At 38.0% G+C, this 25732-nt stretch overlaps 4 protein-coding genes across 12 annotated transcripts in view; 2 read left to right on the forward strand and 2 right to left on the reverse strand.

Annotated features, from left to right (window-relative positions):
* The first annotated feature begins 1288 nt into the window (after positions 1-1288).
* On the forward strand, positions 1289-9305 carry c1qtnf4 (C1q and TNF related 4). The gene is made up of 2 exons (XM_056759032.1): positions 1289-1456; positions 7124-9305. The coding sequence occupies exon 2, from the start codon at positions 7129-7131 to the stop codon at positions 8269-8271; it is 1143 nt and encodes a 380-aa protein (XP_056615010.1). The 5' UTR covers positions 1289-1456; positions 7124-7128; the 3' UTR covers positions 8272-9305.
* A 3986-nt stretch (positions 9306-13291) lies between these two features.
* ndufs3 (NADH:ubiquinone oxidoreductase core subunit S3) lies at positions 13292-15575 on the reverse strand. Its single transcript, XM_056749634.1, has 7 exons — positions 15440-15575; positions 14965-15024; positions 14776-14873; positions 14458-14607; positions 14150-14275; positions 13864-13983; positions 13292-13576 (listed from the first exon to the last, which is right to left on the reverse strand). Exons 1-7 carry the CDS (start codon positions 15492-15494, stop codon positions 13415-13417), a joined length of 771 nt encoding a protein of 256 aa, XP_056605612.1. The 5' UTR covers positions 15495-15575; the 3' UTR covers positions 13292-13414.
* A 54-nt stretch (positions 15576-15629) lies between these two features.
* On the reverse strand, positions 15630-18017 carry ptpmt1 (protein tyrosine phosphatase mitochondrial 1). Its single transcript, XM_056745010.1, has 4 exons — positions 17569-18017; positions 17407-17487; positions 17120-17311; positions 15630-16388 (listed from the first exon to the last, which is right to left on the reverse strand). Exons 1-4 carry the CDS (start codon positions 17713-17715, stop codon positions 16257-16259), a joined length of 552 nt encoding a protein of 183 aa, XP_056600988.1. The 5' UTR covers positions 17716-18017; the 3' UTR covers positions 15630-16256.
* A 467-nt stretch (positions 18018-18484) lies between these two features.
* Positions 18485-25732, forward strand: part of celf1 (cugbp, Elav-like family member 1) — a 41845-nt gene continuing 34597 nt past the window's right edge. For 4 of the 9 annotated variants that reach the window (XM_056744868.1, XM_056744901.1, XM_056744910.1 and 1 more), the window contains exon 1: positions 18485-18650. The gene's annotated coding sequence lies outside the window, so the exon portion shown is untranslated. The remainder of the gene's footprint in view (positions 18651-25732) is intronic. The other 5 variants (XM_056744884.1, XM_056744918.1, XM_056744876.1 and 2 more) reach the window with 2 other exon arrangements.

Here is a 25732-nt window from a genome sequence, read left to right on the forward strand (position 1 = left end):
CTATCCCGTTCGTGAGCCAAAAACACAGGCTGTTGATGGGTGAGTTTCATGGCTGGAGTGATATCACTGGATAAACACCTGTTCCAGGAAAACAGCTGAAAAAAATCTCAGATCAGTCAGGCATGATGGCTCGGTAGCTTTAAAGGGCTGGCACTGAAGTTTAGAAAGTCTTTCCTCATAATTACGTTTCAGTCACGATGAGTTTAGTCTTCACAGGAGACTCTACTTGAGGACGGGTGTGAACAACCAGTTTTCCTCAGATGCTCATTTCAAGCAGCACTGAGTCACAGGGGGACAGCGAACGAAAGCTCATCTTACCACATGACCTGTTTGGAAGTCAAAGGAATCCTCCTGACTTTAGCAGCCTTTTGCACTCGTATAGGGATGCATTCAATTTCACATCTGAGTGAACACCTTCACATCAATTACTTAAGATGATCCTGCAAAATATGACAAAACATAGCTAATATTTTCCCAAACGCTCATCTTCCAGAGTGATACAAGCATTCACCGTGGCTAACAATGAGAGGGATGGAATGAATGTTATGGAAACAGATTAATCCACTCGGTGCCAAAATGAGCAGGAGGGGGAGCTGCTGGGAACAAGAAAATAGAACAATTCCATATGGTGCCCACAGAGAGAGAGAGAGACTGAGAGAGATGAATATAAAGAGACAGACCGAAAAATTGTGAGAGCTCAACAAATTGGTCAATTGTGTAAATTTATCAAAACAAATAAGGTGTTGAAACAGAAATGTATCATTGCAAATACTGGAATAGTGAAAAAGCTAACAAATCAGTCTTTCTTTCTCTGTGTAACATTTTTCTCCTCGGGGATCTGAAGTAATGACTGTTATTATGTGCAGAGGTGTGAAATTTATACGATTGCTGTGACAAAACTAAAGTCTGTGTATATTACAGTCTGCCAGTTGCACTTGAGTCTTGACAGAAAATATACTTGCGGCTTAAAATGAGTGTGACCTGTGGGATGAGCAAATCAAGACGTTTTCAAACTGTTTAAATGTAAGTAAATATATGCACAAGATAAAATGCATCACCATATCCAAGCTGGCTTACTGTTAACCAGATGTTCACACATAAATGCACAGACAACACCCCCCGGGTTCTTCCTATTGATAGTCATTCCAGCATGGCCGTTTGTTCGTCTGCTCCAAAGCCCCCCAATCAGCTTGCAGCACCCCGATTGCTCTTAAATCCTCCAATGAATGTATTGGAGAGATAGAGCAAGGGAGAGAGAGAGAGTGTATGTGTGTGTGTGTGTGCGCGGGCATGAATGTGTGGGTGTGTGCTGCACCAGACATCAGCAGCAGGTTGAGAGCCGACACACAGAGGAAGAGAGAGAGAGGAAAAGAATAATAGCAGTCATAGAAAAAGAGTAAAAACAGTCCTTCATTCAACCCTCTGTGAGAACTTCACAACAGCTTATTGCACACAGGTAAGGACATCAGCAGCAGGATATGATCTTTCTTTATCTCTCGATCACTGTCTCTGTTTTGTGATGCAGTGATGATCGCACAGCCCGTGGCTTTGTATTCATCTTTTATCTGATCGGCGTAAACACTATTAGAGGTGTAAACTCTCACGATCAGTTTTGATCTTTTACATGCTGCAGTTATGGTGTATCATTGTAATTTTAAGGCTGTTTGAGATAAAATGAATTTCATTTACTTGTGGTTTCTTTCTCTTGTGCTCTCTGGTTCTCACTGATGCTGACATTGCTTTTGTTGAATATAGCAGATAGCAGAGCTACATGAGAGGGAAACATATAGCAGATTGCTTTGAACACAGCACACGTGGGGTGGATGCTGACAAAGCCAGGGCATACACTCTCAACGTTCATCTCTGCATCACCTTAAGAGTGAGTGAGTGAGTGAGTGAGTGAGTGAGTGAGTGAAAGAGAGAGTCTTTGTTGCTGATAGTGATCTGATATGGATCTGCAGTGCAAGATATATTTCCCTAAAGACACCCATTCAGCTTGCATGCTTGCAAGAAACTGCTGTACAGGGAAAACAAATATTTAGATCTCTGATAAACTGATACAAATATTTTGGACTGGGCTACCCGATAAATGAGTTCTCTTATTTAGCTATTAGGCTATAGAAGTTCATTCACTTCTACTCACCCTTTCATTCAAAATTGGCTTATTATATAAAGAGCACAATTTAAAAAGATCACTATTTAAAAACACATGAGCTTTTGATTCACACTCTCTATTAAACCTCAGCATGTTTAATTGGATGGTCATACAAAAAAATGCACCACCCAAATGCACACGGATAAATGATAAGCATCAGTGATATTTTTATTTTTTTGGCAAACTAAATATGGATATCGATGGAACAGGATTTTTATTTGCAGCATAATTATCATTATAGTTCTGTAAAAATATTATAAATATCAGGATATTTCCCACATTGTTTATTTAGCTTATTTGTTTATTATTGTTTCATTTATTATTTGAATGCTGTTTGTTCTGTTACATTAACGTTTCATCAAAGTCTGAAATAAATATTTTCCTGCTTATAGATTTGAGATGCAGAGGTGATAGATTAAGTGAGATTTTTTTTGTTTTTAAACAATAGACTGTGCGTGACATCTTTGTCATAAAAAAATGTGTTGTTTGTATTGGCAGCAGGTTGTCCGTACGCCGGCTCATTACACATATAACAGCTGACAGATTTCACAGAAACACACTGGATGGCAGGTGGGCTGCACTCTTAACTTAGCTTTATTTCATTTGACTGTTGCAAATTAAAAAGTAAAATACTAGAGCATGGACAATATTTAAATTGATTGCGGTTCAATTTACAACCAAGTATGAGTCTAATGGAATGCTGTAAATGAGGAGAATGACTGATCCTCTTACTACTGGGAGTTCAGTAGACGCCAGCTGGTGGGTTCAAGCCCTCATTACTCTCAAAGAGTTGAGACTTTAGTCGTAATATTTCAATGATTCTACACATCTGTGTCTCATCCACCTCACGTTCTGTTTCTGCCTTTGACTCGTAAAGCCACATCCTTCTCTTTCTTATCTGCAGCATGTATGTCATCCTGTTCTGTAAAGGCTGCTGGATTTGGCGTGTGTGCCGTTAGAATAGTGTGAGTGGCTCCAGCTGAATGGTTTGGTGAGAGTGGCGGTATCAAGGTACCAAGGGCTGTTAGGGAAAGAGAGAGGAGATAACAGGACCCTGGAGCTCATATTCTCAGGCTCTGAGCTCTTCAGTGTGTGCCGATACTTCACAGACCCTCATTAAACATCAGCTCTGTCACATAACCCTTCGCAGTCTGAGTGGGGTTTCCCAGGCAAAAGGTCTATCCACTCACTTTACGTGCTGTTATGTTATATCTGTTTAGTGCTGCTGTTTTCTCATGGATGTAAGTCTATTAAACAGCTAGCAATACAGATAAAAAATTGATTCAGCTATAGTCAGTTTGAACAATTTAGGAAAAACATCTTTCAAAAATGGTAAAATTCATTTATAGTAAACAAATACTGTACATTAGACATATGGTGTGGCATTTCAAATGTCACATTTTTGTCTGTTTCCCTGTTTAGTTTTCTCCGTTTTTATCGTTCGACTATATTTTGGCACGATCCCTTAACTGTACCTCGTTTGTTGCATCCGCACCTGATCGCATCATTCCCTGGACAGTATTTATACACTGTGTTTTGTTATGTTCTTTTTCAAGAATTAACATCTATATTGTTTTTATGCTTGTGTCTCATTGCCGTTCTGGATTATACCTGCTTTTTTGGATACCCATTTTTTTTCCTGTTTCGTTTTCCCCGGACTCTTTTTTAAACTCTGTTTACTGGAACTTTGCGGGGTGCTCTTCTCCTTTTGACCCAGATTGTGACAGAATACTCAACCTACAAATTTGACCACACCTCAGAGTTCCAGACGAACTACATGGATTACCTGCAGCTCAAGGACAATCTGAAATACCATCTCAGCCAGGATGGTGGAGGACTTCATTGCACTGAGCAGTGAGTATGGATGACCAGTCTCTCAACACGTGTTTTACCATGGGGGTTGGATGAGGACTCACTTTGGTGTCTGGAACGCGAGTTCAGGGACAGACCCGTAAGGGAGTTTATTGATTTTATCCGGTAGATATAGGCTCTCGCCGATGTGTGAGCGAGACCATACCGGATAGGATTGAGCCTCATCGATTCCATTGAATCCATTGAATCAACCTGAAGTTCTCCACCAATGTTGATGTCCGTGGTAATCCAGGGTTCGCTAAACCTGCTACCCAGCCGGCAAAGGCTCTCCGCTGTAGGAAACAGCGTGGCCGCCGCAAAAAGCTGTTCCCGCCCGGCCTTCCGGTGTCTTTCGAGCTGGTCCCAATCGCCCTCCAGATGCCTTCGAGCCAGTCCCGTCAAGCCTTCCAGGCACCTTCGAGCCGGTCCTGCCCGGCCTCCAAGTGTGTTCCAAACCCACTGGATCCCGCCCAAACCAGAGGCCAGCCAGGCACTCTGCTCCAGCAAGGAGACCTCACCAGACCTCACTGCCGACAGAGAGCCCAAGCCCACGGAGATGACGAAACCAGCATGTGGCCTTGCGACTGAAACTGAGTTTGTCCTGGAGCATGAGCCCCGAGACGCGTCTGACCAGGTGTGTGTCTCTCTTGCCAGTTCCACTGCCCTGGGGCTACACTCCTCTGGCTACGCCTCTTCTCTATGCCCCTTCAGCATTGTCAGGCTATTCCTTCCCCTCGGCTCCTCCTTAATCCTCAGTCGCACTGCATCCGCTGCGGTCTGCCTTGGCCACACCTTCGCCTTGGTTGCCTGAGCATTGGCTTCGCCTCGGACCTTCGGTGTCACCTGGGCTCACCATCTACATGGCTACACCCTGGACTCCTCCGGTGTTGTCTCTGTCACTCATGACCTAGGTTTCGTCTGTTTGGTCTCCACTATGGCTCCTCCTTCCCTAAACGCCACCCTGGGCCCTTCTTATGGCTTCCATTTGGATCATCCTCCTGTCTCTGCTCTTCCCTTTGTCAACCCCTCATCCACTGCCTGAGATCCCACCCCCCTGTTTTTCTACGGCGCGAGGTTACGCATTCCGGCAAAGGGGTTTCCTGGTTTAGTTTTCTCCATTTTTACCGTTGGACTATATTTTGCCACGATCTCTTACCTGTACCTCGTTTGTTGCACCATGATCATTCCCTGGACACTATTTATACCCTGTGTTTTGTCATGTTCTTTGTCGAGTATTAACGTCTATATTGTTCTTTTACGTGTTTCTCATTTCCGTTCTGGATAATACCTGCTTTTTGTGGATGCCTGTTTTTTCCCATTTTGTTTTCCCCGGACTGTCTGTTCACTGGAACTTTGAGGTGTGCTCTCCTGTTTTTGACCCAGAGTGTGACAAAGAGCAAAAAAACCTAACAATGAGATACATCTCTTTATTCTATTTCATAAATATAAAGATTCAAAATAATATGTATATAATAAATTATTAACAGTTTGTTTTCTAAATTGTTTTTGTCACACCATTGGACACATTTATTTGCAAACTACCCACATATACAAACAGCAGCAAATCTTTGTTTTAACACACACTTTCATTTCACGTATTGGATAATCATTGACAAATATCAAGCTTAAGGATGTTCTAAATTACCACTATTTAGGTTCATTAATGTACATCGAGTAAAGAAATTTGTCATGATGCCATTTATTTTCGTTCCATAAATTGTGTTTTCAATACAGTATCTTTCATAAATACACCTTTTTCTGGTTGAACGCGCAGTTTCTGACAATCTCATATTAATCTTGACAATAGAGTATTATTGCATTCTTTTTATCTTCGAAGAGTATTTAGTTTGTTTACATCATATAAAAGATATTACAAATTATGTACAAATTACATATTTAAAGGACAATCCTTGATATGAATGAATATATAATTCTAGATGTGCAGCTGAGATGAGGCATGAAATGTTTAAGAAGAAGAAAACAGAACCACATGTGCACATTTACTCAAGCATTTCAATACTCCTTAATAGTCCAAAACACACAGAAAAAGCGGTCACTCTATGTTTAGTGTAGGCTTAGCTCAGTGTTCCAACAGAAGTTCCAATTCTTTGCTGTCTCAGGAGATCTCATTAAGAGCAACAGCCTCTTTTATTATCTTTTCATTTTTATTCATATTTCAATGGACTGGAGGGACAATGAGTCTCTATCCTTATTTAAATCAAACGGAAGCTGCTGATTTTAGGGTTTTATCCATGAGGCACCATCAACATTATAATATGTACATTCTGACTCATTCCGAGAAAACAGGGAGTGTCTGTGTTGCTTGGATATAAACCTTAAAGACGCTCTGTCCATACAAAGAGAGAAAAAACATATGATGGATAATAACCAGTGTATAGACAATAGTCACCAGACGTCCCTCATCATCACACGCTGTTAGATATTCCATATGCACAGCTTCCTCCCTAGGCACACGATTCTATATGTAGAGGACAGAGGGCTGAAACCGATGATATCTGCGTCACAATCTGATCATCTGAGGGCTAAATGAAGCTCATTAGCAGTCTATGAGCAAAAAAATATGAAAAGGAATGAAAAATCACATCTTCGTTATTAAATAAGGGCTTGCAGCAGTTCTCCTAATCTAAATAACACTTATCAGAGATTAAATTCAAAATGTTTTCTGTTGTAGTGTTTGCTACGTTATTAGATATGCTATAAGTTATAGGCAAAGGGGATAATATTAAAACAGAAAGCTATGCAGAAATTATAATCATTTTATAGTCTTCATGTTTTATCACCTCCAGTGTTCTTCTGTGATGTGCCAGTGTCCTATCTCAGGGGGAAGACAAGGATTGATAATAACGCTCTCATCCTCCTGTAGCCATCAAAGGCAATGATCTTTTCTGTTTTGATCCCACCTCCTGCTGGTACTTGTATGCATAATGATGGTGCAGGGGATGAAAAAAACGTGTTGTTTTTTCCAAATGGATGTTTTGTTAACAAGTACCAGATATCATTTACAGGCTTAATTGAAAGTGCTTCAGCGTTAACTAAATGCCTGTTCATGAAATGTATTTGTCTATGTGAACTGATCTGTTTTTATTTTCCCTGCAGTTACAATGCTGCATAGTACCAGGCCCCTGCTACTGTGCGTGCTGTGTCATGTGACCACCGCGTGGGCGTTTTCCCGCATGTCTGACGCCATAGAGCTGCGATCTGCATTCTCTGTGGCACGTACCAGCAGCATGGAGGGAGGACCTAAAATGGTCGTGACCTTTGACAAGGTGTACGTCAACATCGGTGGTGATTTTGATCCAAAGGCCGGCTTATTCCGCTGCAGGATTCCGGGTGCATACTATTTCTCCTTCACCGTGGGGAAGTTTCCACGTCGAGACCTGTCGGTCATGCTGATGAAGAACCGTAATGAGGTTCAGGCAATCGTGTATGATGAGAACGGCGGAGAGGAACGGAAAGTGCAGAGCCAGAGTGCCATGCTGCAGCTGGATTTCGGAGACACCGTCTGGCTTCGTCTCCACGGAGACCCACGTTACGCCATCTATAGCAACACGGGTCATTACACCACCTTCAATGGTTACCTGATCTACCCTGACGTGTATGGCTACCAAGAGCACAAGCACAAAGAGCATGACGGTGACAATCAGCCACCCAAAATCAATGATCACATACTGTCCGAGCACGACAATGCAGTTACAAAAGACACAAGTGTGAGTATGAAAGAGGACAGAAAACTGGAAGAAATAAAAGAGGAGGAGAGAGATGTAGAGGAAGAAGATGACGACCAGAGGTCAGCGTTCTCTGTGGGCCGCAGTCAGAGCATTGTGGGAGTGGATCAAGGATACCCTGAGCACCAGCCCATCACATTTGACTCAGAATTTGTAAACATCGGAAGCGACTTCAACATGAGCTCCGGTGTTTTCAAATGCAGAGTGCAGGGAGCCTACTACTTCTCTTTTAATGCTGGCAAGTTGCCCCATAAGACTCTGTCAGTGAAGCTAATGAAGAACCACTTAGAGGTACAGACCATGATCTATGATGACAGCGACACTGAGAAGGCCTTGCAGAGTCAGAGTCTGATGCTGTCACTGCAGTATGGAGACACTATCTGGCTGTATAGCCACCAGAAGGATGGATTCGGTGCCTACAGTAATCATGCCAAGTATATCACTTTCACTGGCTTCTTGGTTTATCCTGAACTCCACCAAAGCCTCCCTCAGCAGCAAAAACAAGATAAAACACTGTAGACCGGTCTAGGAGACATTGTGGGTCTTTATGGAGGGTTGGTTAAGTTTGTGCTCATCAGTGTTTGGATGGAAGGTGTGTATACACTTTAGAGACATTCCTACTCATGGTTTGCTTCTTCAGACTCCATAATAGCTCCTTGCATAGCTCCAACTGTTGTTTCCCTTTATAAGCATTTTAGGTGGAAATAACAAAACTAAGCAAAAAGTACCTTTAACAGTTCACCAAAACATGTCCACTGATTGGAACTTTGAACAGATGTTCCAGGGTCTGTACAAGTTAAGATCAATACACAATTTTTTAATTTGCAACATAAAATCAAGCAAGTTGATGTCAGAGTAACGTATCCGTTGCTTTGCGGAAGGAAACGTCTGGAGAGTATAAAGGCCAAAATGTAAAGTTCATATTGAAATTGTTAACATATTTAAATAAATGTATGCTGTTGATTGAGTTTAACTTGTATTAAATCCAGAACCGTTTATTAAAGTCCAAGAATGGTAGCCTTGTCACAAAACATATTCTTGGCAAGATACATTAGAAAGGTCCTGTGGTTTCCCAAATCAATTAAACTGATTTAATGCATGTGTATTTCAAGTAAGATCATTTTTGTGTTGTCTTAATGGAGTTTGCATGAAAGATTTGCACGACAGTCTTCTTCTGTTGCATTTATTATTTACATAATCAAGATCAGTATTCAATGAACACAAAAAACAGGCAATTTGCACTTTACAAAAATAATGTAGATCGGTTTTGGAATAGCAATTCCTTTAAACTGAGGATTTCTTCTGTCAATTCACCACATAATGCTAACTAATTCAGAGTGCAGAGGTGACATCTTCTGAAGGAAAAAATATTCCTATTCACTGCCAAAATTATTTATTTACATCTTCAGATGTTAATTATTTTAGGATATTTTGGAAAGAAAATCTATCAAATGAATTGATTAGATCAGTTTATTCATCTTGTTTTATGCCGTTCTGTGTACATGGGCATGAAGATTTATTTAAGAATCAAGTGCACAGTTGTAAAATGTAAATACTTCATTTTTCTAAAAGAGTTCGCATTTCTTATTCTGTGCCTGGTCTTAAGTACTTTTCTGTATGGGTTTAATCCAGTAAATAAGCTTTGTGAAAATAATGCTGGATAAACTTTTCAGTGTTTGTGCAGTACGAGTTACTTTGTTAAAATACTGTAAAAGTGGATCAGTGTTTGCTGGAGTCTTAATGTGGAAAAAAAACAGACATCAAATGGAAACCAAATAAAAACTTTAAATGTTAATCACTTTTCCTTTTCTTTTTCTCTAGTGACGTCAAGTATTTATAGGGATTTTACTCATGTTAACCTACTGTATATCTAACCCTACAGTTCTTTTTCATCATCTCGTGTTCCACTTAATGTTGGTCACTTAATGTGGTCACGAACAGTAACCTATTGATTTTTGTGTAAATTAAATAAGGTAAGAATCAGTTTAAAACGAAAATATGTAATAAATATCTGACAGTTTTTTGATTGTTCCCTTAAAATCAAAACACCAAATGTATTCGCTTAAGTTGAGCCAGTCCATCAATCAAACCAGTACATAAATGAATGTCCAGTAAAAATTTGGTGGAATCAGAACAAATTGCACTGAAGAATGTGCAAATGTATAATTTTAATCATGCAGATTTCATTCTAAAAACATAAGGAGAAGCAATGACTGCGTCAGAAAACCACTCACGTGGAATGAGAGGACATTTTCGCAGCAGGCAGCTTATATTCAACACTAACCTCAATCAAGAGGTAATTTAGAAGCTCTTGCGAGTAACTGACTTGCTACAAACTGTAATGAGATTGGTAGATGGAAAAGAAACACTTAATTATGGAATAAAGACTCTTTCATCTACAAATTTGCTTTGTGCTACATTCCCAAATGCAAATTAAATATCATTTTGTGATAAAAATCTTTTTGGAAATAACCTGTGAAAAAGACAACAACAGGAGATATTTAAACTTGTTAATTTAGAAATAAAATGACTGTTATTTGAAAACAGGTGTATCCATCATAAATAAATTATGTTTTCTCTATATTTAGGTAACAGTGGGCCTCACTAAGAAAACTTGTGTACGCACAGATTCGATCTTAGAGTGTGCATTCACAAAAATCCATGTAAATGTTCTTATTTACAAAACAGGTCTTTGAGGTGGAAAAGTGCTCAGGGCCATGTCAGACTACTTACTTTTACTTGTCTGAGTGCTGCATGTTTTTGGAAAATAAGACATCCCTGTCACTTGTAAAGGATTTGGACATTAAAGGTGCTTTTTTCACTGACATCCCAGCTAACACAGTAGGTTCTGACAACATCTTTATTTCATCTTCTTTTGGTCACCGTGACATTACTTTGTGACCACGTTCTGAGGACGTCTTGGCAACGTTCCATTTCTTAGAATATTTGCTTACGTTCAAGAAACGTCCTAGCCACGCCCTCAAATAACGTCGTGAATTAATCCCATGTAGAACGTTATAGCGACGTGATGTACTGGTCCTCAGATAACAGGGACACTGGTCATCTGATTAATGAATCTGGTCATTTTTACTTACGTTCCAAAAAACGTCTGAGCCACGTACTCATATAACTTTGTGAATTGTTCCTGTTGAGAATGTTGTAGCGACGTGATGCACTCGTCTTCGGATGAACGGAACACTGGTCATTTAATTCATAAATCTGATCATTATTATTGTATGGAAAATTAATGATGAGAGTAAAATCTTTTATGATGTCAAGATGAAATTTATGCTTTTAATTGGATTTTAAAATTAACTCTAAAATAACCAAGGTTAAGAAATACAAAGTATTACACTGCGCTGTATCCAATTAAACCTTATTATAAAATGCATAAAAAGCTTTCGAGATTTCGAGATGAACGAGATTTCCCATAAATGCATTCAGATGCATGTGCATGTCAACAGTTCTCTGGGGTTGAATGTATAATTGTTAATTTGACTTTAGCGTAATTCTATTAATATTGAATCTGTTGAAAGGGTGTCCTCTAGTGACCTCCTTTACAAGTGCATTTTTATTCCATCATGACCCTCTTTAAAATTCTTATGAAATATGCAAACGCTATTGTGCTTACACATTGAATAATACTGCAATGATTCATTTGAGCGCCCAATTAGTTTTAAAAATGTTTTGAATAGACGTCCACTGACGTACATACGTAATGCAACACCCATTGTAAAAAGCAGGATTTTTTAAATAAACCATCACATTGTATTCATAAGTTAGATAAATGACAAATTATAGTGCCTTGTGTGGTCAAGTGATTAAAAGCCACTGCATTGTAGTCGTTATTCGAGACGTTTTATGTAGGCCTACATTACAATTGTATTAACTTTACTTTTATCAGGAAACGCAATTCCGCGCAACATTTCAGTCTCCATGAACACCTGATTCCTCTGTAAATCGCGGTGAAGCCGTAAAATGAAATGTAGGTCATTATCTATATAGCATTTTAGAAATAAGTCCCAGTGATGGTTAATTTTACAATATTTCTATACTACATAAAACATATTTTTCGTCACATTGGTACAATCAAATTCACTTTGTAAGTAATTTATAATAAGTAACTTATTATTAAAAAATTGTCAGTGGTTGTCAACTTATTTTGATGAGTTTGAGCATTTAGCTCAAAAAAATTTTAGCTTTAAAAACATTTAGAAGTTAAAAACAGTAAGTTTAACTGACAAGCAGTCATTATGAACGGAGGCTAGTTAAAAAAAAGTCAGCAGTACAGTGCATTTATTTACCACATGTGCATTTATCTACCATATATTAATTTATTTCAACCTTCATACAGCACAAACCACTGAAGTATTCCTTAAAGCATACACTCTAATAATATAGTATAGACTTAACAAAAAATGTAACGCAAAAGTTTGCATTAATATTTTTGAGGTGTGACAACTTCTAACAAAATTAAATTAATCCAACAAGCTACATTGGGTCAAACAGATTACATTTTTCTCTTAGATTTTAGTAACAATTAAAATTGCTGTTCATTAATGAAATTAGTACGTTTTTCTAACTTCTTTTTAATACTGATTCAATGAAAGACAATGGTTGCAAATAAACTTTTTTTATTTAGTTCACAATTAACAAAGTTCTCAATTGCAATTAAAAGCTAGAGCTGATTGCGCCTATAGCATCTCTAATGAGATGACATTTGAGTCAAAAAGAATTTGTGGGAATTTTATTGAGCCTAACCATAGCCTAACCAAATGCTCTATCCTTCAGGAAAATGGTAACCTCTTGAAACACAACCAGAATAAAATATTCAACATTAATTCTCATGCTGTTCTCGTCTTGATAAAACTCTATAAAATAACTCTGTATTTATACATAAACTCTCATTATCCTGTACCATGCAAGCCATGACGGGAAATGGAGATCCAAAATATTTTACGATTTTCAAGCAGTTGACACATTAAGTTTGAACTTGTTTATTTATGTTGCATGGTTTGAGAGGAGTCTTGAAATCCGGAGCCCCTGTTGTTTTTTCGAAATTAAGTTATTTAGCCAAATACTTTGAGTGACTGCAACTTAAATATTGTCATAAACACATATTTTTAGGTTATTAGACACAATATTAAGCTTAAGTAATTATCAACATTATTAAGTCAGTACCACTCATAAAAATAGAGTTTCAAACTTCGAATTTCGATTTAAGACTTGCACCAATTCATTAAAATAAGTTGTGCCAACAGATGCCATGAATATTTTTTAGAGTTGCAAGAACGATTATTGATTAACGATTATTATTGTCAAATAACTGTATAACAGCACAGTCCTTTGCAGAACCACAACAAAAATAAATTAAGTTTATCGTAGCACATCAAACTTCACAGAATGCCAAACATGTTTTGTTTTTACCATTACAGAACAAGCAAAATGTTTGACAATCATGTTCGCATAATAATGATACAGAATAATAATAATAATAATTCTGTATAAATGGAAAACATTTAAAATAAATAAGATGAAATCAAATTTTTTTATCTTTTTTATTTGTCTCTAGTACATGTTCTTTTTATTTACATAAATTTGTTAGGAGGATTCATCGGAGGATGTGATTAGAGCTTTCCCAGCTCACAATGTTGAGGTGAGGTTACTTGGCTGGTTTGTCTCCAGATTCCAGCTTGGGTGTCTCTTTCGGCTCCCGGTATGCAGGGAACGCTTCCCATGGACTGTTCAAGTCAAATTTACGGAACTCTTGTGCAAGCTCAACAGGTTCAGCCACAACACGCTTCACTTCATCATCATAACGTACCTGTGACAAAACATTAACTCCACATCACTTGGTTTTACGCACAAAATTGTTCAAATTAAATTAGCTTTTAATTAGTAATCACTCTGAACAAAGTCTGAGACTTTTAAGGGGAAGAAAAGTCAATCACTAGAATCAATCCAAGAGGAAAATTAAACATTACCCAAAACACTGAAAAACAACAGACAGATTTACAATCCTTAAATTAATTTAAATATTGTATCATCTTGTATGAATAATGAGCAAATGACAACAAAATAAACAGACCAATAAATATTTATCATATTTACCTCCACGTATCCAGACAACGGAAAGTCTTTTCTGAATGGATGACCCTCAAATCCATAATCCGTTAAAATGCGTCTCAGGTCTGGATGGTTTGAGAAGAAAACTCCAAACATGTCCCAAACCTGTATTAAATCATTTCAGAGTGACTGCTTTGTTTAATATCTACATCTCATCACCTCATCACTCCTTTAGTCTTTACAGATGCTATGCTCCAACAAACGCCTGAGGCCAAGCAAACCCATGTTTTTTACCTATAATCCACAGTGGTCAACACTTCATTCCACGTACCTCCCTCTCGTACCAGTTAGCTGCCTGGTGCACAGGGACAGATGAATCTACAGGGGTCAGTTCATCAGTATAGGTCTTCACACGGATACGAGAGTTATAGCGCAGGGAAAGCAGATTATACACGATCTGAAAAGTAAAAAAACATCTAGGTTTACAATCAACATTGGCACTTCCTAATCCCAAATCCTAAAATCTTCAATCGTAACAGAGAAAACATTCTGACATTTATTTTCATATATTTGCACTTTTACCAAGGGCCGAAAAAATTATTCTTAGACTTTTTCTGGTTAAGACTGAAAATTGTTCACCTCGAAGCGGCACTGTCTTGTAGGGACATCCACAGCTGTTAGATCAATCATGTTACGGAACTGAGCATTTGTATGATCCCTCATGAAAGTAAGAACAGGGATAACTCCTTCTGGATGGATCATTACCTCCAGCTCATTATAACAGGTCACCTATTAATAAAATACAACTTTAATTGAGAAACACATTGTTGTCTTTTAAAGAGTTAAACATTTCTTTAATTAGTGATGAAAATTTCACTGTGGTATGCCATATACAACACAACAATATCTACATTAAACCATATGGTTCTAAAAAGCAAAACAGGACTGTGACTATACCTGGACTTGCTGGACGTATTTGGGAAGTATCTCTGCAATATATTCCCCAAACTGAGAAAGCTGATTGTGGCTGACCGGATCCTTTGGCCTTACAGTAGCTGAAGCACAAGAAAAAAAAAATTAAATATACAAATCATACGAAACACATCCCATAACCAGAATGAAAAAAAATTACTCAAGTCAACTTACTTCTAGTCTCAGTTGTTGTGGTTCTTGTCTGGCCAAGAGCCGTCGCACTCTGTCTAGCAACTGTGGAAGAGACATACAGAGAAACCAAAAACTGTAAGTTCGCCAACTGTAAATAAAACTAATTCTAATGGTTTCTATCACAAATGCCACGCTGTTTACCAAAAACGTCTATTTCTTAGCTATAGACTTACCAACAAAAGGCTATAGCCATCAACAGACTATACACAGATTCGCTTTATGGTCCCAGCATATTATAAATATATCTTGGTTTAAGCAAAACACTCTAGCCTACAATGTGTATCTGTGGTCTCTTCTCATCTAACGTAAGCGAACTTGAGGAAAGGTCAACGGCAACCAGCAAAAGACTATCGACAGATTCGCTTTACGGTCCCAGGATATTATAAAAGGTGAACAATAGAGTAAACCATCCATTTCGAGCAAGTCTGCATATATACTGCACTTGTACATTTCTTACCGTTTAGACTTCTGCCCAAACCGCTGCGGACAAATCTTACCAAGGAGGCCGCCATCTTTACTCCCTCACCGCGTCCTTCCTCGCGAGACTACTAATACAAGCTGTATTGTACAGTACACTGCTGCCATCTTCTGCCGACCTCATTCAGCCCGGTTTCATTTTATCGTGTCTGACAAATTGGACCACCACGTTTCGTTGTTTTTCATGTTTATTTAAACGATCTCAGAAGTCAGTACGAAAAGAGATGTCTCGGTTTTAATACAGTGCAAAACGATTACCTAAAGTTGTACAATGATGCTATACAGAAGTCATTCTATCAAACAAAGACTCTGGTCATTGATTGATGTAGATCTGGCATTAAAATAAACCCACCATTCAACCCAGTGTATTGTTTAAACAAAAAAAAAGAATAATAAAAAGGAAAAGATTGTTGTGCACAGATGGTAATACTAATTCACTCCGGATAAAACAGATGTGGCCATATTAAAATCAGTAAAAAATAATATGAATGTACTGCCTAAAAAAACTAAATATAAAGAGGATAGAACAAGCTTGTTTTATTCACAACACAGCTGTTGACCGGAGGACATAATCACAGTTTTATGTAAACACGATGCCAAATGTTTACTTAATATAGAATGTGCCTGCATTTATGTACAACACACAAATTTCACTATAGTTGAGTCTATATCAAGAACACAATACAACAAGAAAAAAAAACCTATTTAAGATCTACAGGAGACAAGTTTTAGAAAAATGACAATGTTTTACACAGATTACTATGGATTGAGCATAGATTCCAGCATTTATATGTCTTCTATTGGGACTCAGAGCAAAACACTTCCTTATGGTACTTCTGTAGCATCTCCATCTGTCCTGAGTGGATCAGCACATGAGGCCGGATTGAGGCCAACATCTTATATGCCTCCTCTGGGGTGCAGCCGTGAAGCTATAAAAGAAAAATGACTGTCTAAAACATTGGACACATTTTAAGGGTATTATAAGTTTCCAAACATGTTTAGATGGCTAATATTTATGACATGACAATGACAAAAGGCATTTATATTATTAATATAGGACTCTTCATACACAAAGATACTTAGAAATAATTTACAGAAATAAAACTTGCAGATAAAGTCAAATTCAAAGATCAAAAAAGGTAGTGAGCAGAAAAAAATCACAATAAATGCTTAATTGAATTATTATTATTAACTTATAATTAAGTTAAAATATGTTTATAAAAGAATAAGAGACTACAGGTGAGACTGTATTTTTTCGTTGCTTGGAAAAAATATTTAGCATATATATTAAATAGTTGATACAAGTTCTGTAAACACCAAAATCTCATAAAAATATAGTCACGTGGGAATTATATTTGGTTTACTCTCAAAAAGGAGAAGTGATGCTAAAAACGATTTTGTATCCTGTACATGTGGGTTTCATTCACAGTCATGTTCAGCATCACTTAAATGAAGCTTCCTTGTTCAATTTTCCACTCCAACCTCCTCCGTTATCAACACACAAAATAATATCTGTCCATTAAAAAAGTGTCAGAGATTCTTCAAAAAGGCTACTACATAAAGAAACACAACCCACTGTGATGGTGACCTTTGACATACAGCAAACAACTGTGTATGATGGTTGTGTTATTGTTTGATATGTTTGGTGACTCATACCCACCCTGATGAGGTATGCAGCTGCAATAGTTGCACTCCGTGAGCGGCCGGCCTTACAGTGAATGTAGACACTGGTACCTTCCTCTCTGTGTTTTAAGGCGAATTCCACACCCCTGTGGATGTACTCTAGAGTGGGAACACCTACCATGTCCACTGTACTGAGTCTGATTTGCTCCACTCCTACAGTCTGCCACTCCTATTACATAACAAACATAAAGAAAACATAACATGTACACTTATTGTGAGTATTTTTGTTGGGAATGTGCATATTTTATGGCAGAGATAACCAACCTCAGCTGAATTGCAGAAATATTTAGTTTCATATTCTTCGTTCATGGTAATGACACCTCTTACTTTCTCTTTTTGGACCAACTAAACAAAGAGAGACAAGACACATAGAAAGTTAAATGCCGTCCACGATATAAATTATATACCAAAACATGGTAATCTTACCTCCTCTGTCATTGACTTGAACGGAAGGGCACCGAGTATGACAGTCTGATCTACACGATTAAACCATTGTCTCGCGCTGATCTTTTCCATGACAACATTGTAAGCGAGTGTTGGATAAAATAAAATCCGTGCTGGAACACCCGACATCTTTTCTCAAAATAACAAACGAAACATATAACGTTACACCTGTCATATGAGTTTCTTCTCGTTTATGGTCAATCACGTCATACGAGTTTCAATCTCACTCCTCCAACATAACTACTAAATGCTAAGTTTCTTTCTTTTCTTCTACGCCTTACACCCTCGAACAGCTAGATATCGCCCCCTCTGTTTCGGAAGTGTTAGTACAAGAAGTGAACTCCGAAGATGAATATAAATTAAGATAAAATTAAGTGTTTTATAACGTATGATTCTATAGTCAGACACACACCCTTATTATATTTTTCTCGTCTTTATGTTTACAAGAATATTTCACACATAAAATAGAAATCTAAATTAAAATAATATTCAGGGAAATCAAAGAATAAGAACTGGTAAATGATATAAATAAAGCAGCAATTCAACCGCTTTCGTGTCAACAATTACATAACCACAGAAGCCTAATATCATAATACTATACACAGAATGGGTTCAATGGTACATTATGCACACTTGCCATAACACCACGGCCCTTCTTGGGACCACGTGAGGGAAACGCCTATGGGTCTCTTACAGAAGGGGGAACTTGTGATTATCAATTGGCTTCCACAAACTGTAATACGTCTTTATATACAGATTTTAATAAAAAATACGAACTTATATATAAAGTGTATTATATATTTTTCTAAACTTTAGCACAAAAAAACCTATTTGCCTAGACAATTCACCAGAGGCTCCACCCCACTCCCCTTTTAATAAATTAGGTGGTGCGTGCAGGAAAGACAGCCATTTTGCACCGTCCCTCTTCCACCCAGAAAGTAGGTTGTCGTGAGAAGACGTAATCAGAGAAAACGACTAACTCATAAATCCCACTAAACCATTCCCTTTTTGTCAGCATACCATACCTACTTAATTGCCACCGTTTGACAAAGGGTGCATCGAGGGTAAGTGTTGATTGATCGCGGCTAAGGCTGCGCGAACTAACTGGTGGTTGTTTACGGTCGTTAGCAAGCGCTAACATGCGTCATTATGTAAGAACAGATCGACCACCGCGCGCCTACAAGGGTATTGGTTTAACGATAATGTCGATTATATACTGTCGGATGCGTGATGCATGCACATTGGCTTCAGGAGGTATCATGACTTGTCCAACTTCGCCGTGATAACGAGATCTTCCGCTAAGTTTGGCATCTTTGGGACTGAGAGTTGTAAAATGATGAAAAGCACATAATGTGCAGGTGATGAGTAGCACCGGGCAGGTCGTTTCCCAGTGTTGCACGTGTGGTCTTTTACATGCGTGAAAGGTGTATAAACAACTAGTAAAACGCAGGTTCACTCTCATGCTAATTTCACATGAACAGCAAATGTGAAAATCTACAGACGTGTTATATTCAGCTGCAAGTTGGTAGTAGTGCTAAGTTTCTTCAGCAAAGGGCCCTGTCATTTGCCACAAGCGTCTCATTCTTTATAGGCTCATAATGCATGTAACAAACACAGCTGTATTGCTTAATCGCATTTCGACTGAAAGGACGTATCGATTTCCCTGCTAAAGTTAGTGTTGCAAGAAGCGACTAGTGGAAGTGTCCCATCGTGGTCAATTTTTGCTTGTTTTTAAAACCCAATGTGCGAATTAGAAACACAGCACATGAAACTACCTCAAGGATCGTCATATTAAATGTCTTTGGGACAAACTCATTTTGAAATTTGGTCGTATAGTTGCTGTTTTCTACGAATCTCTCTCCAGTTCTGCGTTTTACTGTTGCGAATACATAGGCCTGTTAAATACAAGGCTGCTGCTCTTCAGTACTGTCACGTGAGTCTCTATCGTTTGATAAGAGCCTCTTACTCATTGAGCAGCTCAAAATGGATGATTGTGTTTATACTTGAAATTCATACTTTTACTTTGTTTTCCAAGAGGCTAAATGCCTGTTTATGGGAGTATCCATCAACGATGGAAGAAACATACAATGTTTGGATTGTGTGATATAGTGGTAGATTAACCTGTGGTAATAAGACTTTTGAAGTAGTTTGTCATAGAAAAGAGATGGTAACTGTTATGAGAGGCATATATGTAAAATCTTTTCAGGCCAAAGGGGGCCAATATGCATTGGAATTGAAAATGCATCTTGCTAGAGTTAGAGCATATTTGTTGTGAGATGGATCTTTGACATTTATTTGTGTGGTTTTGTTGTATAACATGGTTAACTTCAGGCAACTTTTTACATGTTTTATCATAGATATGTTGATGTCATACATCACCTATAATTCTGTGATCCATATGATTGTATTATAATATTCTGAAAAGAAATACAGGTCATTGAATCCTCTAGTCTATTCCATAAAGGTAACCAGTCACAAGCAACAAGTTTTGCATATAATATTGTAAGAACCAGGGAATTTTTTTGATAATGGTGTTATATGATATCTTAATGTGTCTAGAACGGCAGTACATGGTTATATTAGCCATTTGCATTACATTAGGGTACATTGAATAAAACTGTTTCTAAAATTGGTAGAATAAAGTCTCTTTCAAGATCAGTCTGTCTCCAAGGCTTGGGGGTCGAGATGAAACACTGTTTTTATGGGTTTAAACTTTTGTAGCACAAGTTTATGTCTGATATCATATTTAACAATACACAAGTGCAGGTCATCACATTAAAAGACAAAAAAGTAAGACATTACTTATGGATAAATTAGGCCCATATAATTTAGGGTTGGGCATTTTTTATCATATCTCATTTTGAGTACTGGACAGGTTTAATGAAACGAGTACTCCATTAATAGATAGCCGCAGAGAGGATGTATTTTTGAATGCAAACCCCAGAAGCGAGCAAGCAAGCATTTTTGGTCTCCGGTTCCATCGCTCCAAGACTGTTTTGGGTTTTTTTTTTTTTGTAATTTGCCCGAAATAAGATCTCTGAAAAACAAAACCAATTTTATCGTTGTTGGGCAACGAGAAAACATTTTAATCGCTTTATTTTTCTGTGATTAATCGAATTAAGCTCAAATTCATTATGAATTATGAATTCAAAAGCAATGTTTTGTGCACTATTATTTTAAAAGTACTGGTATATGAACAAATTCAATACGATTTGGTTTCGTATTCTAACACGAATGTTTGCAAACACAAAAAATAATGTGCTTTTTTACAACAGTATTTCATTTACATAGCATTAACAATTTTAACTTAAAATATTTCTTGTAAATCTCAACTTCAACTTTAATGTAATCAAATGAATTATAAAACCAAAGCTATCTGCCACTGCCAGGGCAATAAAGTTCTGCCTAGTTTGATACAGAAAAACAAGTTATAATGATAATGGATTTTATTGCTTTCAAGGAGATGTGAAAGAGAACTCAGTTTAGTAGTTTGCGGTCTGACTCTGTAGTATTTACTCTTCTACTCTCTATGTTTTCTGCATTAGCCTCACACTGCATACAATACACGCAACACAATTTGTTATCGTTGCTGTTTGTACCTTAACCAGGTAAATTTTGTATTCTGCAGGCTATAGATTTCCTTCCGCTTTATCATCAATAGCATTAAATAAGCCTCTTACACATGTGCATATTATGTCTTTGTGGGGCAAGGCCACTGAAAGATAAGCAAATGGCTGAAGGTGAAGAGACGAAATGAAGGGGTGTTTTCTACCAACTCCGCCTTTATGACGAGATTTTAAACGAACTTTCCATGTAAGAGTTTGGTACCTTTCCATTCAGTTCTGGTGTTCCTGATACATGTGCGAGCTTTAGGAGTTTACCACAGTTTACAGGGCTGCGTTCTCTAAAATATTCTCAAGCGGTAGACTTCTACGTTTCCGATTGGTTGCCTTTGAAACTCGTCATGGCTCATTACCATAAAGTCAACCTGATTTCAACTCTCCTTGATACCCTCAACGGCCAAGACACGCCGCGCTGCTCTTTGCCGGCTCACCTTAAAAATGAATGACTTCCGGCCACTTTGGCGTTCTCGACGACGGCGATCTGAATGATCAGAATGGCCAACCCTAGTGTTAGCAGAGGTGGTGATCATATCACAATGTCAATCCTCCTTCCTCCACTGACTGAACCCTCATAGCCTTCGGAGAAAGTTAAAACCATAAAATTGCTTGCATTGCACATATTTTATAGACAGATAACCGTTTTTGAAGAGGTTTGATTTTGAATGTATTTAAAATAACGTAATGTGAATTGCAATTGCTATATTGTACTTGTTGTACATTCAGCTCAGCTGCTGATCAGCCGCATGCTGCATGCTCCCGAAGCGCTGCTGGCATTGGGAACCGCCATAAACATTGGTGCCTAATATGCACGAGGCAATGCAAACTCAAGTCTGAAATCCCTTCCGTCTGGCGTGTTTTCATAAGAAAAACAGTGGGAAAGTTGCGCTCCGGCTGGAAATTCACGTTGTCAAATGGCGGGGCTGTCACTGTAGCTCTGCACACACTACGCACATTCATTGTGCAGTTATTATCGTGTTCTGTACAGTAATGAAAACAGATCACACCTCAACAAAATGTGCACTCACACAAATGCTCCCAAATATATTTTGAGGTCACACAGGTTAAATTTATGTAGCATATGTGAGCCCAACACCCCTACGTGTCAATTGCGTGAGAATATTGTGTTCTCGCGAGACGTCGTGCCACAAGATCTAGTCACACCCATAGCGTTAATGCATGATAAAATAATGGTTGGCATTAATTAATGCCATAACGCGTTAACTTTCACAGCCCTACTTAAAATACATGAATTTTAACCCGCCTCTAAATTTCTAAAGCCTAATTTTGTCTTAAAAACGGCGGTTGCTAGCAAGTTGCTAAAAGCGTCTACATCCTTTGCTCACCAATTATGCAACAGTTGCTCAAATCTCTTAAAGTGTAGCAGATTGTATTTTGGCTTCAAAAGTAGCAAATGTTGTATTGGTAAGTAAAGATTTTCTCGATAGACAAAGTTTGTAAACAATAGGGCTGCAATGACGTGTAGACGCATCATATTATTTACGTTTATCTGCTGTAATGGCAGTTTCTGTTCCCGGGCGTTTGTAAGTTAATCAGCAGAACAAGAGAAAGTATTCAGTCGAAAGACAGCGATTGCGAGCCTCTGACGCAGTAAGTTATTGAATGGACGGAGGATCGTCACACCGTGGATAAGCAATCAATAATAAATTAGTTTATTTTAACACTACCCTTTACCTTACAACGGTATTGTACAAATGTAAGTTAGTGAATTTGAAATTTTGCAAATTGTTACCCTGCTAAAGTTACTCTTCAGCTTCAATTAGTTTTAACTATGATGAAACCACCGTAAAAGCTCCTTTTAAGTAATTCAATAGCCTTATGCAGGGAAACAACCAATATACCATATTTAAAAAACGGTCAGGACGCTACACTTTCCAAGATGTTCCAAAATTTTCATTATTCTTCATAATCACAAGGGTGATACTCATGGTTTTGTTTAAAATTTATTTTGCTAAAGATGGTGAAATACGCGCTGAGTGTAGCTTACTTATTTGAAGCACGGGAAGCTGTCTGAATGTTGTGCGTCTTCATACGCAATAACTCTGTTTAAACTGGTTGTGCATCGATTGACCGGTCAGAAACCGGTGACTGGCCGGTCAGTCTCACATCTTGCCGATCGTATGTTGCCAGCGACGCGGGCAATAACGTCAAATACGCAAATAAACGTCCGTTCAAGATGGCTTTCTTTCACAGCTCATTTACGCCCTTGACTGTGTGGTTCCACCGAACTGCGCACACATCATGTAGTGCACAGAATTTTTTTGACTGTCCAGTAGTTCACCTTCGTTGCTCCGTCTACTTCGGGTATGTTCTACATGCAAACCGTGATGCTAAACGCTGACACATGCTATTGGATGGATGCAATGCATTTTTTTGGGACTGTTAAAAATTTAACATATCATCTCTTCTAATTGTGTTCTAACTGTTATGTACTTTGGCGAGCAAAAGGATCCCCGCGACCTTATGCGCATCATTGTGCGTCCGGATGTGCATGACCGTAAATAACGAAGCGAATGCATTAAGCGCATAATTTCAGGATGCGCATACGTGTTTTATCCCACTCTGCATTGGAGTCTTTTATACAGTGATAGTTTTGTGCAATGAACGGAGATCGATAGTAGTATTTTATTTGTACTTTTACTCTATTACATTATGAGACTGAAAACGAAGTCGGATATTACTTTGAGGATATCATGTAGGGGTGTGCGATATGACGATATTAGATCGCGAACGATTAAAATGACTGCACGATCCACTTTTTCGGGAAAATCGTTAAATCGTCATATATAGTGCTGTTCTATAGAATTCGTCAACATACTTGCGATAGATTGCGCCATGTAAACAAGCTCGTATACGTTGCTTGTGAATTCCGTAAGATTAAGTGACGCGGTCAGTGAAGATGGAGGGAAAACGGAGGACTTGGTCCCTAAAAAAAGTTCTCCATCAGTAATAATGAAATGGTTTGGGTTTTCCCCAACTGACACGGCCCAAACAACAGTTATTTGCAAATGTGGCAATGATAAGATTCGAGCGTCGTAAGGCAACACAACGAACCTTTTTAACCACCTCAAAATAAAGGGACTGAAAGAGTATGCCGACAGTCAAATTATAAAGGGATCCCACGTGAGTAAATCAGGTACAACCAAGCATATGGAAACTAAAAGGCCTAAACATCGACTTTACCGAAAGAAAAAAACCACGTATCCGTATGACAGAACGAGCAAGCGCTGGAAAGATGTCACTGACGCGGTCGCATTTTACCTGGCCAAAGACATGATTCCCATAAAGACTGTGGAAAATGAGGGCTTTAAAAAACTGCTCAAAGTCGTAGATCCACGTTACGAAATACCCAGCCAAAAATATTTTTCCTCCACGTCCATTCCACAGCTTCACTCCGAGTGCCGCAACAAGATGAAAAACAAAATTCAAAATGTAAAGTTTTTTGCTAACAGCTGATTTATGGTCTTGCACTTGCATTAAATATTAACTTGTTTAAAATATTCTTCATAATATAAATGGTAAAGAGTATATTTTTATATGGGGACTTAGGTTGGCTGTATTGAAGCCCCTTTAATTTGCAAAATAGTCTTAAAACCAACTTGAAGAAGAACCGCGATAAAATCGTGATCTATCTGGAAAAAATCGTGATTTGAATTTTTTTCTAGATCGCCCACCCCTAATATCATGCTTGTCATAAGCACATTTTAAAATGTTTTTCCTTTAAAGTCACTATCTTCTTTTAATTTAGTATTTTTTAATGTACTTGATTACTTTTTTTAATTTTAACAAGGATTATAATGTTAAAACGATAACATTTATTTATGAAATGTAGTGGAGTTAAAAGTATTATATGCTTTATAATGTACAAAAATACTAGAACATATTATTTACTGTAAAATTTGCCAAAGGATTTATAAAGTGACCAAAAAAATCTTTATTGGATTAATCTAAAAAAGAATCGTTAGATTAGTCGACAATTAAAATAATCATTAGGTACAGCCCTAGTAAACATCATAAACCTTTGTTAATCATAGAGCTTATTTTTTTGCAAGCTTCCAAAAGTCTATGGGAAATATGTGTAGGCTTTCGGTTGAGGGAACCAGCGTGGCATTTACTTCTGGGTTAGGCTACAAAAATACGTAATCTCTGAGGTGCTGTATTGAGGGGGGGGCATTTGAGGGTGTGGGGCGTGTCCCTCATGGTGACAATTAAAAGATTTTAATCACAACGCTGATACGAATTATATGTGCGTAAAACTATGACAAGATTGAGTAAATGATTAAATCACCAATGTAAGATTTAAAAAAAATCACTATAAATGTTTTGTAAATACAGTTACCATTTAAAAGAAATATCAGGATGAGGTGAAGCATCATCTCTGCCCTGTCGCATTTCTGTCTGTCAGTCTCTGACGGTAAAGTCTCTAATGCTCGTCTGACTTGTCTGATAGTAGTGCCATCATCTTACATCCACTAGGTTATTTGCATAAGTGATCTGATTGGCTG

The sequence above is a fragment of the Triplophysa dalaica genome, chromosome 1, assembly GCF_015846415.1.
Source record: "Triplophysa dalaica isolate WHDGS20190420 chromosome 1, ASM1584641v1, whole genome shotgun sequence".
Taxonomy (NCBI): Eukaryota; Metazoa; Chordata; class Actinopteri; order Cypriniformes; family Nemacheilidae; genus Triplophysa; species Triplophysa dalaica.

Bases quoted from the DNA above. Each gene is read 5' to 3' on its own strand.
- ndufs3 (XM_056749634.1), bottom strand. From the start codon at position 15,494: ATGGCGGCCTCCTTGGTAAGATTTGTCCGCAGCGGTTTGGGCAGAAGT. The intron at 14,874-14,964 runs GTAAGTTGACTT...CTTGTGCTTCAG, and splicing joins CACAACAACTGAGACTAGAA to CTACTGTAAGGCCAAAGGAT. The intron at 13,984-14,149 runs GTACGTGGAATG...GATTTAATACAG, and splicing joins CTAACTGGTACGAGAGGGAG to GTTTGGGACATGTTTGGAGT.
- ptpmt1 (XM_056745010.1), bottom strand. From the start codon at position 17,715: ATGTCGGGTGTTCCAGCACGGATTTTATTTTATCCAACACTCGCTTAC. The intron at 17,488-17,568 runs GTAAGATTACCA...CTCTTTGTTTAG, and splicing joins TCAAGTCAATGACAGAGGAG to TTGGTCCAAAAAGAGAAAGT. The intron at 17,312-17,406 runs GTTGGTTATCTC...GTTATGTAATAG, and splicing joins ATTTCTGCAATTCAGCTGAG to GAGTGGCAGACTGTAGGAGT.
- c1qtnf4 (XM_056759032.1), top strand. From the start codon at position 7,129: ATGCTGCATAGTACCAGGCCCCTGCTACTGTGCGTGCTGTGTCATGTG.